This window comes from Cupressus sempervirens, chromosome 8 (assembly GCF_028749045.1).
Source record: "Cupressus sempervirens isolate cs-2001-9-10 chromosome 8, ASM2874904v1, whole genome shotgun sequence".
Taxonomy (NCBI): domain Eukaryota; kingdom Viridiplantae; phylum Streptophyta; class Pinopsida; order Cupressales; family Cupressaceae; genus Cupressus; species Cupressus sempervirens.
The window spans coordinates 388,858,784-388,871,721 of record NC_143125.1 but is presented as its reverse complement, the minus strand read 5'-3'; the positions used below and the strand labels follow the sequence as shown (position 1 = coordinate 388,871,721).

General features: G+C 36.9%; 1 protein-coding gene across 1 annotated transcript in view; it reads right to left on the bottom strand.

The window, feature by feature from the left end:
* The window catches only part of LOC149542921 (ARM repeat superfamily protein), a 232,740-nt gene extending 220,149 nt beyond the window's left edge, over positions 1-12,591 (bottom strand). The window contains exon 1 of the mRNA XM_089797837.1: positions 12,144-12,591. Within this exon, the coding sequence (XP_089653963.1) occupies positions 12,144-12,248 (105 nt within the window). The 5' untranslated portion in view covers positions 12,249-12,591. The remainder of the gene's footprint in view (positions 1-12,143) is intronic.
* Positions 12,592-12,938: the final 347 nt, after the last annotated feature.

Genomic DNA, 12,938 nt, shown 5'->3' with positions numbered 1-12,938 from the left:
TGGGGTGTATGGAAGCAAAAGAACACTAAAAGGGCAAACAAAATAAAGGATAGGTTATTGGCTGAGTCATGGCGGGAACGTGTGGAATATCTCCTTAAGATCACTGAGCCCATTATGAGCATGCTTAGGTACACTGGCATGGATAGGCCTTGTCTTGGAGAGATCTATGATGGCATAGACTCAATGATTGAGAAGATCAAGCAAGTTATAAATGAGAAGGAGCAAGATCCACAAGAGACCTTTTTCAAACAAGTGCAAAAAATAATTAATGAAAGATGGAACAAAATGACCACTCCATTACATTTGCTTGCCTATGCCTTGACCCCCAAATACTATATAGCTCACAATATTGTGATCTACCAAGAAGGTTGCCACCATATAAGGATATGGAAGTGTTTGACAGGTACTCGGCAGCATTTAGAAGAATATTTCTTGATGATGATATGAGAGATGTAATCATGGGTGAGTTCATAGAGTTTGTCAATGTTAGAGGTCTAAATAATGATGCTCTTCGTCATTGGTTCAAGAAGGATGCTCATGGTTGGTGGTACCTACATGGCCAAAAATTCCAAACATTGCAACCCCTTGCAATCAAAGTTAAATTCCAAACATCGCAGCCCCTTGCAATCAAAGTTATATCACAAGTTTTATTTTTTAAAAATTAGCTTACTTTATCTTCAAAAGAATCATGACTAGAAAGTGATTTTAATTTTTTTATAAGATTGAATTAATTTTTTTTTAATTGCTTACCCTATGTTGTCTTTATAGGTTGCTAGTTCTTCTGCATCAGAAAGAAATTGGAGCACCTATTCTTTCATCCACTCAGTGAAGCGCAATTGGTTGCAATCAAAAAAAGCAAAGAACCTGGTATTTGTGCATAACAACTTGCGCCTTCTTACACACAAGAGTCAAGAATACAAAGAAGGGGAGACAAAGAAGCGGGATGTAGGTGCAGAGGTTGCGGACTTGGATGCTTTCACTGCTCAGCTTACAATTGATAATTTTGATGACTTTGATGTCAATACCATTGTTGATTCTACTGCTGATCCCATTGGCCTTAGCGCAAGTAATACTGGAGAAGAAGAAGATGAAGATAGAAGAACTTAGAACTAAGAACTTAGAATATTAATAGATTTTCATTCCATTAGTTAAACAATGACCGTGAAACAAATATAATGATACTTGAACTTAATATTTTAAATGTTTTGAATCTTTGATATTGAAGTTGATTGAACTATGTTACTATATGATGGTATGATCAGTATGATTACAAGTTTAACTGTTTAACTGTTTATGGTGTTTTAAAGTTTTTGTTGTTTAAATGTGTTTATGCTACTATGCTACATTCTAATTTTAACTCATGCTTCATAAAAATATGTGTGTGTGTGTGTGTGTGTGTGTGTGTGTGTGTGTGTGTGTGTGTGTGTGTGTATAATATTTTTATATGTTTTTGTACTAACGAACCCAAACCCCTTTCCAAAATTTTGTCGAACTTGCCAAATGGTTAACGAATTTCGAACGTGGAACCGAACCCAAACTGGGAACTTAGCTATTTTCAAATAGGGAACATAACAATCAACTAATGAGGCTCCAACGGGGTTCAAGGGCCTAGATTATTAGAAGGCATGCACCACTTTGTTTGATAGAGAGATGATCGGTGTAGAGGCTTCCATGCAGCCCATCAAGGATTCATGGAACGAAACAGGTGTGACCATAGTATCCAATGGATGGAAAAATGCGAGAAATAGTCCTTTGGTCAATGTTGAATTAGTGCCCATTAGAGGTGCAATGATTCTGAAAGTTAAGTAGTGTGAAGGAGAGGTGAAGGATGGTACTTTTATTGCAAATTTTCTCGTACAAGCCATTGAGAAAGTTGGCCTCAAAATATTGTTTAGATAATAACTAACAATGTCAAGAGTTGTAAAGTTGTTGGCTTATTGGTTGAGGAGCATTTTGAACCATTTTTTTGGACACCTTGTGTTGTGTACTCACTCAACCTAATGCTGCAAAAAATTGGCACTAAGATTGAGTGGATAAGAAAATGCATGAAGATGCACGGGAGATCCAAATGTTCATCACAAACCACCATATGATGCAAGCCATATTTAGACAATTCTTGAAATTGGAGCTTTTGAAGGTAACATAAATTATTTGAAATTTTAATATGTTTTAGAAAATCTAGTCACTTGAGTTTAGTAAACTTTCTATATTGCTAAATTTTAATTTTAATCTTGATCTTAATTTATTGTTATTTTGAATCTTGATCTTAACATAGGTTGTCAAGCCCTACTTTGCCTCGAATACTATTGTTTTGAGACACCTTGTCAAGTTTAAAGAAGCATTGTCCAGAATGGTAATCAATGCTCATTGGAGCACATCGGGACAATCTAATAATGCCAAGGCAAATGTGAATAAGGCATTAATACTAGATTACTCTTGATGGGATCGTGTTGGGTACCTCCTGAAGTTCACTAAACCTATATTGAGCATGATCGGCTACACTGATATAGATAGGCCTTGCTTGGGTGAGGTACATGAGGGCGTCAACTCCATGATTGAGGATTTTAGAAATATCATGAGAGAGAGGAAAGGTTCTTCAAGGAACTACTAGGAATCATGGTAGAGAGATGAAACAAAATGACTACCCCTTTACATCTACTTGTCTTTGCACTGAGCCCTAGGTTCTATAATCAATCAGTCCTTAGGGGGAGTACCACTAGAGTTGCCCATACAAAGATCCTATAGTTGCTCAAGGGCACAAGGAAGTCCTTTGAAGACTCTTTCCCAAGCACATATGGCCTACAGTGAGGTCTAAACTCACTAATTTCACAAGCATGGATGATTGTGGTCTTGAAGCTCTTGACAGGAACAATGTTGATGCTCATAAATGGTGGTACTTCCATGGACAAATGTACTACCACCTACAACTCATTGCCATCAAAATTTTGACACAAGTTCATTCTTGACTCTTCATATTCTAATTTCGAAATTCTTGTTGATGAATATTGAATTTATATTTTTTTTGAAGTTTTTCAAAAAACTCTCTAGTTTCAAAATTGTAGATCTTGATAAGTTGCTAGTTCGTCGTCATCTGAGAGTAACTGGAGCACATACTCCTTCATCCACTCAATAAAATGCAACAAGCTAAGCTCCAAAAAGATAAATAACTTGGTATTTGTGCATTCAAACTTGTGGCTCACAACACACAAAGACAATACTTACAAAAAAGGGGAAGCAAACCATTGGGATGTTGAACCAGACCCTGCGGAGTTGGAAGCCCACTTTGGTGCACTTGCGATTGATGATGGTGATTGCGAACTACTTAATGATGTTGAGGTTGATCCAGAGGTTGAACCTCAAGCTACTAAACTGATGCTAGTTCCACTTTTTGTCTACTTATTTGTAATGGTAGAAAAATACTGATTTGTTTGATGATTTTTGATGATATTTGATCACTGATAACTTCTTATTAATGTTAACATTATTGTTTTTGAACCAAATCACTGATATGGTGGTGTATTTTGGCATTATGTTATATCATTTGGACTAAAACATTAATATATGTGATGGTGGATTTGGCTATGTTGTTTTAATATTAACATAGTGGCGTATGAACTTATTTGCTGCAGCATATATAAATAGATACATACATATATATTTTGAACCCGAATCTCAAACCCACATCTGTACCAGAATCCAAACCGGCAATTCAGTTTGAGGGCAATATACATCTCTTTTTTTAAGATTTTATGTAGTTTCATAATTATTTGTTGATGAATCGGAATCAGTTTTGCATGAAATTTGTATGTTTAAGGTTCTGTGGTGAAAACTGGATGAAATATCAAAGTTGTGTAACTTTTTTGTTATAGTGGTTTTTTGTTTTTTTAAATATAGAAACTACATGACAAATTTATAACTCTCTAGTTTGTGTTACTGAATTCAAGCTAGACACCAGAATTCAAAATTGTATCGTAAAGTGAAATGCCAGGGCTCTCGTGGGTGACTTTTTTGGTGGGTTTTTAAATCACTATTCATGTTTACCTATCAAAAAATAGCTCTGCAAAGAAGTATTCTAAATTTCACAAGCACATATGATGCAAGAGAGTAAAGTTAATGCAAAAACAAAAATAACCCTCACGAGTAAACATTGTCTTGTAACTTTAACAGTGTAAAATAAATAGGCTTCCTACAATTTGCATGACAAGAAGTGTTGGCTTATGCAAAAATTCCAAGGTCATTCATGGAATTAGTCATGGTCACAAAATAAGTAGCCATCAGAAGCGATAATAATATTTCCCTTCTGTGAAAATCTTGGTCTGAAGTTTGGACAAAGAATAAGTAGCCATCAGAAGTGATATATTTTCCATGGCGACCCAAAATTGTCTTCTGCCTAATTTGATCTTGACAAATAAAATAAAAGCCCTTTGCAATGCTCCAACATATTTAGAAACAAAATTCCAAGCCAATTCATAAACTTTTTCTGGAAGTGCTTTGCCAAATCTCTGAAGTAATTGAAATCCACAACAATAATCACTGCAGAAAATGAAAGAAAAAAGGTTGATCGGAGGGAGAGATATGGTTGTCCATAATAAAGAGCCATAGACAGGAGCTTCCCTCACAGACCTTGATCAAAGACTATAACACACACAAATAATACTTAAGAAATGGGAGTTTATTGCAAAAAACTTGCATTGTACACTTCTCGTTACTGCAGGTTCAATATGGTCATCAAGAAAGCACAAGCAATGACTGAATGAAGCCAAGCATATGTAAAATTCAAAATAGCAAAACAAACAAATACATCTAATGCAGTCTAGGTTACATTTGGTCAAGAGGGCCGAAAGACAGTCAGTAAGATGTGGATGATAACATACTGGTTTTAGGTCCCTATTTGGGTATTATCATAGGTATTATAGAATCCCCCTCCCAAAATAATCAAATAGTATGTTTCCATCTTCCTATTTATTGGGAGTTGTACTTGACTGTCTTCTCCAGTAAAAAGATTTAGTATTTGGCTTCTAAATGTTACCCTTTGAAATCCATTCTTAATTGCCTTTCACTTGATAAGAGAGATTAGCGAAACAAGAACAAAGAATACATACTATAGGTTGTGGGAATGCTTCCTTTCTAACATCTGGAGCTTGAGAATTTTTAATTTGTTAATTGCATTGGACAGAAGATATGTTCTTCCACCCATCAAATGTCCTTTTAGGATCCATCTAGCAGTTCCTATGTGACCAACAGAGCACTCTTCCCATTCACTCCAAGAGATGCAAATAAATATCTTAACCTGGAATGTTAGGGGCCTCAATGCCCCTAACAAACGTCTTTTAAAACGCTGTATCTCATCGACTAAAGCTAATATCTTCCTTATCCAAGAAACCAAACTAATTAAGGAAAAGATAGATAAATTTAGATCCCTAGGTTGGAAGGAAATTAAGGACTCTCCAGCAAAGGGTGCCTCAGGGGGCCATGCTATTTTTTGGGATCCTAGGAATGTTTCAATATCTTCCTTGGAGTTTCACAGGAATTGGATGCGTGGGCTAGTAAAGGGCATTAGATCTGATGTCCCTTTCAGACTCTTCAACGTTTATGGTCCAACAAGCAACTAGGATAAAGTAAGGGTGCGGAAGGAAATAGAAGATAGGAATAGTCTAGGGGGGTCACAAATTTCTATTTTAGGAGGAGATTTTAATGTTATCCTTAGACCCTCAGAGAAACGAGGTGGTAGCATCTATCTGTCCTCAGCATCCAAAGATTTTGTAGACTAAATCCATAGGGTTGGTCTGTTGGAAATTGGATGCTCCTTAGACTCATTCACCAGGAATAATAGGAGGAAGGGTTTTAGTAATATTGTTGAAAAGCTTGATAGGTTCTTCATTTATGGAGATTTATCTGTCTTCTCTATTTCATTTGTATCTAAAGTTTAACCAGTTTCGGGATCAAACCACTTCCCTGTTGAGCTTCAAATTATTGAGGATAAAAGACCAAGTAACTGCCCTTTTAAGTTCGAACAAGTGTGACTTAAGGATGATGACTGCTTTAATTTGAGTGGAATGAAGCCAAAGTATCTGGCTCCAAACTTTTTCAGGTGGTTAGTAAGTTGAAGATTATTAAACAACAATTGAAAGAATGGAACTCATATTTCTTTGGCAATATCTTTGAGGACAAACTCACCCTAAGGATAAATTGAAATCTCTCAACAAAGAGGTTTTGGAACATGGGGTGGGTTCACCCCAATTCCTTGAAGAGAAAAAGTTCATGCAACAATATGAAGATGTCCTAGCATAGGAGGAACTCTTCTGAAGGTCTATAGTTAGAGGTAGGGCACAAGAACATGAAGTTCTTTCACAATAGTACAAAACAAAGGAGAATGATTAATTGGATACCATCCATCAGAGATTCTAAAGATCAAATTACGGATTCTCCAGAAGATATTAGCTCGACTGCCATCTCATATTTTGATCACATCTATAACAATATAGAAAGCACCTTAGGGCCCAGAAGGATATTTTAGCCTCTATTCCCAAACTTATCTCTGGGGAGAAAAACAAAAAACCATTGCAAAAGTTCACTAAGCAAGAAACTGAGACAGCTCTAAATCTTATGAACCCAGATAAATCGCCTAGCCCTAATGGCTTCCCAAAAGCCTTCTTTCGAAAATGCTGGGATATTTTAGGTGACAACATAACAAGGGCTCTAGAAGGAGTTAGGAACTCAGGTAGACTTCTGAGAGAAGTAAATAATATTTTTATTGCTCTCACTCCTAAAAAAGAGAAGCTAGAGTCTTTTGATGACTTTCGACCTCTAGCACTCTATGATACTCTTTACAAATTGCTTACCAAGACTTTGGATAACCAACTTCAATTGCTCTTACCTAACCTTATTAATGAGGATCAGACTGGTTGTGTCCCTGGTCGATCGACTTATGACAGAATTATTATAGCACAGGAAGCAATACACTAGGTCCAAGTCAACAAAAAACAAAGTATGTTGATCAAGCTGGACATCAAAAAGGCATATGATAGAGTAGACTAGAGATTCCTATGTAAATGTTTGGAAGCTTATGATTTCTCCAAGAAATGGATAAACTTGATTTTTGAATGCATCTTGACTCCGAAATTATCTATCCTGATTAATAGTTCTCTAAAGGGCTTCTTTAGTATTTCAAGAGGTTTAAGGCAGGCGGATCCAATCTCTCCCTTTTTGTTTATCCTTATGGCCGATGGTTTTAGCAGATCTTTGTCTAATGCTAGATCTTTGAGCCAAATTAGAGGTATTTCTATAACTAGTGATTTAGAACCAACTACGAATCAGCATTTTGTGGATGATACCATGCTTTATGGTCAAAGCACGATTGAAGAGGCTACTACTCTAAAAGGAATCTTAACTCAATACTATTTGTCCTCTGCTAAAGAGATCAACAAAGATAAATCAGACATCTTTTTCTTTAACACCTAGCCAAGTGTGAAAGATTAGATTTATGATATTTTCAACTTCAACAAGGGATCCCTTCCCTGTACATACTTAAGGATACCTTTAAACTCTTGTACTCGATCAGCCAAATTATGGGATCCTATTTTAGAGAAGCCTCAAAAAAGAGTGGCAAGATGGAAAGGTAAATGGCTCTCATTTGCAAGAAGAGTTACTTTAATTCAATCAATCTTATCAAGCCTACCTATCTATCAACTTTCCTATCTGGACTTCATAGGCTTCTCAGAACTTTTTTTGGGCAAGGGTCGAACAAGAAGAAAAAGTTCCCACTTGTATCTTGGGATCAACTTTGTAAACCAAAAGAGCAAGGTGGGGCTGGTATCAGGAATATCAATTTACAAGGGAAGGCTTTGGAAACCAGGCTAGCATGGAGAATGCTAAAGTTCCCAAACCTAAAATGGGTTAAGATCCTCTGTCACAAATACCTTGCCTCTCTAGTTCCCTCTAATCTATTTAGAGAAGCCAATCCCCCTAAAGGCTCAAGAATTTGGAAATTTCTTGCTTAAATGTAGATTTGTCATACAAAATAAGTTAACTTGGGAATTAGGGAATGGAGAGGATGCGATTTTTGGCATGACTCTTGAGCTGGTTAAAAGCCTTAGGCAAAATTCCTTCTCTCCTCCGTTCAATGGGTCATTTAGAGTCCAAGTGGGGTTCTAGAGTAAAAAGAATATGTGGTTTTCGAAAAAGGAAGTCTTAAATGGCATTGGAAAAGCTTGGATGAGGAGGACATTCCTTTAAGTGAGAAGGAATTTTTGAAGAATATGCTATCCTCTAGGAAAATTTCATTTCGGGGATGCAAAGATTCCCTTATTTGGGATGGATGCAAGAGCGGTGTTTATAGTTCTAGTATGGGTTATAAGCTTATAGAATCCTCTCCAAGGTTCCCTAAGAGTCCTCTTTCTACTAATCTTTGTTGGGATAAATTCTACCTCCCCAAGGCAAGAGTGTTCACCTAGATCGTTCTCCACAATAGAGCCCTAACAGCAAATAGGTTTAGGAGAATGACCTACCTGGGTCCTAGCAAATTACCCCTTTGTGAATTAGACGAGGAATCGGCAAATCATCTTTTTCTTTATTGTCCTTTCTCAAACCACTGTTGACGGTGGTTGTGTTCGAGGTTAGGGTGGAGTTCGGCCTTCACTAACCCCATCATAAGTTTGCTTTCAAATTGGCCCTTGCTGAAACCGAATAGTATTTATAAGAACCTTTGGATCTCCTCTCCTTCCATAGTTCTTTGGGAACTATATGAGGAGAGAAATAGAAGAAAATTTCAGGAAAAGAAAATGGAGGTCGATCATCTTGTCAATAAAATTGAAGCCTCAATCATTGAATTAACAAACAATTAATTGATGTCTATGATCCCCAAAGAAGCACACATGTCTCATTGGGATCAGAAGATGGGTGGCAGGTACATTGGATTGAAAATCCCCCCCATCCTGCAGAAGGGGGACCTTCAAAGTAACATTAGCAAGCAAGAATGTGTTTGGAAGACTCCTAAGAGAGGATGGTATAAGCTAAATTTTGATGGAGCATCTAGGGGAATCTTGGTAAGGCTGGTATAGAATGCAGCATTCATAATGATGAAGGGATAGAGATTGCATGCATAGCCAAAGCAATTGAGGAAGCTACCAACAATTGGGCAAAAACTTTGGGTTTAGTAGAGGGTTTGAATCATTGTAAGGAGGACATAAGAAATGAGAAATAGAAGGTAACTCATCCACAGTAATCAATGCCCTCAAGAAAGGCTCCCTCACTAACTCGAGATTAGATGCCCAATTATCCAAAGCCCTAGTGCTTTGCAATTATTTTGATCAACCATACATATAGTGAAAGAAATAAGAGGGCACACGAGTTAGCTAATCTAAGAATCAATCTTTCAATAAGCTAAGGTAGATAATATTTATATATTAATGAAGATAGGACATCATTAAAGGGATAAATATGTTGACGAATATAGTGACAAATAGTGAGATCTTGCTAAAAAGGCAATTTGTTTTGGTAATAATATTTGGATTCCTCCGCAACATTGGATGAAGGGATCTCTAAGAAGGAAGAACCTCAATCCCCCTCTTTTATGCCTATCGATTGACTTTTTATTTGGGCTATGTGCTTTGAATTCAGTTTTTAAATAAACAAATGCTTCTTATGTTCATCTATGTTTTTTGTACCTCTTCTTTGTTTCGTTAGTGATAGTTCTCAGTCCTCTTATCTCCTTTTGCGCTAACTGGTTTTAAAAAAGACAAATTTCAGATTGGTGGTTTTATTATATTACAAACTAACAGATTAACAAAGTAGACCATCAATTGTTTGGTGGTTTGGCTGTGTTATTTGAGGACTGAACTGGATGAAGGAATTTTGAATGGGCAATAGAATGCGAGAAGAAAATTCTGAATCACATACTATATCTCTCTTTTCCATCTTCAAATGACAGGCAAAACTGAAAAACATATACCCAACTCCGTCCTCTCAGTGCAAGTTGGGTTGGTATTTTTTAATATTTCAATCAATAGCTTCAGCCTCTTCCTCATCATATATATATATATATATATATAGCGACAATAAGTGGCCGATAAATCAACTTCTCCCGAGAAGTTTGGAGTGGCGAGAAAATAAAAGTTTTTTGAGCCGAAATCTCAACAAATAAGTTGGCGATATATTGCCGAGAAGTGGCATGCTTCTCCCGAGAAGTTGAAAAAAATCTCACGAGCAACCTAAAGAGATACCATTTAGTGGCCCATTTTAAAATTTGCAGCCTTTGGAGGAGACGAGAAAGGTTTGGTGGAGAGAAATAGTCATTGGAAGCCTCTCCCGGGCCATGGAAAAATAGGTTGCCTATGAACTAGGACCTATGCCCAGGCTGTTCCCCACTTTTCATCTGATCCCTAAGGCCTACAAAATGAATGGGCAACTCCCAACCCACCTAGGCCCCAACTATCTATTATTGGCCGGCTTACTCTAGCAGGCTGATGCCATTAAGTGGGTGGAACTAGCTAGAAGGCCCGCAGATGGTTGGACCTTGTAGATCTATTGCAAGTGGATTTGAAGTGGATTCTTTTAAAAAAACTACTAATTCAAAAGAGGGTGGTTTTGCACCGATATTGGATTACATTCAGGAGGAGGGCAATGAGAGTGAGGACACTTGGGGCACTGAGAGTGAGGCTATAGATGATGAGGAGTCATTGCTAGAACCAACACCAGCTACATCTAGGATGGATAATGAGACACAACTACAACCACAGCCACTGTGGACTGCTAGGGCAAGACCCCTTCCCACTCCCATAGTTTTTACAAGAGCTACTGGGAAGGGGAAGAGGAATATGTAGACTAATTTTATATTGTACTTGACCTTTGTATTTGTTTATCATTTTACACTAACAATTTGTTATTTTTAGTTTGCTTCAGATTTCAGAGTCTTTAACTATGGTTGTCAGCCATTGACATTCCACATGAGGATGAGATTTTGTTATGTATTGCATTTATATAATATCTAGATCAGTTTGTTTGGTTTGTTTACTCATTTATTGACTCATTAAATGCATCTACTTATTGAATTTTGCAAAAAAAAATTGCATTTTAAATTAAATTTAAGTCATTTTTTAAATTCCCAATATTTTCCCGAGAAGTTACCGATTTATCTCTGATATTTGCCGAGGAAATCTTTTTTTTCCAGAACGAGATTTTGAACTACACACACACACGAGAGAACCTCTAGAAGGCATTGCTAAGTTTCCTATGCTACTCCAAATCAGAATTAAAAATAAACAATCCTTATCATTAATATTAGAAGAAAGTAATTGTCTTCGAATCAGTTCTGTTCTTTGTATAAATATCACAAATGTATAAAATATAATATTCTAAGTTGCTCGGTTGGAAATTTGTACAAAATTTTAAATAAGAATAATATCTTAATTAAAGGGGTCATGACTCCAGCATTAACCAATACAGGAAAAAAAAAATAGTTTGACAGATTTTTGTATAGTTTCGTACTGATAGAATACTTAAAAGATTAACAATTCTACATTAATAAAATTAAATTAAATGAGCAAGAGATATTAAAAAGACTGCATCTCTTAGTTGCAACCAAACTAAACACTTAGATTTGACCTGGCTTTCCAATTACATTGTCTTTTGTGTCTTCTTCGTGCAAGCTGGCTACTAGGATGCCAAGATATTATTTTTGGTTGGCCCCTGTATGAACTTAGCTGAGCCAGTCCAAATCCTATATATTTTGCCTCTTCTTCAATCAGTCTAGCGGCTGAAGTGGATTTCTCCTTGGAAAGAGCTCTACCTAACAAGTCCCCGTGCCACATCCCAAATTTCATAATGATACACATGCAGGATGGTCAAATGTGCGGACACTCTCCAACCTCGACGATTTAAACTGAAACCAAAAACGTTCCTATGGGTTTTACGAAGAGCCCCTCAGACCAGTATATTGCAATAAACAGTTACAATATTTTATCTCCCGTCTCCATAATGGATCGTGGAGTGCGATCCAAAACATAGATTTAACAGTTCTTTCCCAAATATTTAGCAACTCATATTCAGTAACAATCATAAAGCGGGGCTAAAGTTAACTATAGTTAATGTTGATTAGCATAGTTTGCAAGGGCATGTGGAAAAGGCCCAAAAAAAAAAAATTGTACCTGCGCCTGAGCTGTGTCGATGCGGCGGCGAGCAAGCGGAAGAAACCTCTGAAGGAGTGCTTCCACTATCAGCTTCGCTGCACTTCCTCCTCCCGCTCCACGCATTCTCCCTCCTCCCCAATTCAGTTACTTTGCGGAAACGCCCCTCTTGACACTCACATCCTACCGATTGGATAAGTAAGTGATGAATGTTTTCAATAGGGGTTTAGATTTTTTTTTTAACTGGACCGATTTCTTCGTCCGGTACCCACTATTTCCTTCGCTTAGCTAGGCTTACACGCTCTGTCGCTCAGTGGATTTAACATCCCTACCCGACAATGGGAAGACAAATAAAGAATTCGTGCTCTCTTCTAGCGTAATTAACAAACCTCTCTTCGGAAACACTGCGAAAAGATTACGCAGAAGAATCGAAAGCATGTTAATTGTTATTATTATTTATTTAATAAATAAATAATAATACAGATGCTGTGTGTTGGTAAAGGCAAGGCAAGGCTTTTTACAGTCTACAATATCAGTCATATTTTTTTGGTTGACATATAGTAGAAAAGAGTATAATCAACTGATTAAAAAGAAGAAAGAAGAGTATGTGAACAAGAGAAGAATAGAGTTGATTAATCTTGGTAAAAACAACCCCAGAAAATTTTGGAAAGAGCTTCAGCAGAGAAAAACTCAGATAGTGAATAACATAACAGGAACCAAATGGCTGGAATATGCCAAGACTCTCTACGAATGTGATCTAAGAGAACATAGTATCATGGAAACAGAGACTACAGGGGAGTTATTTAGTGAAAATGA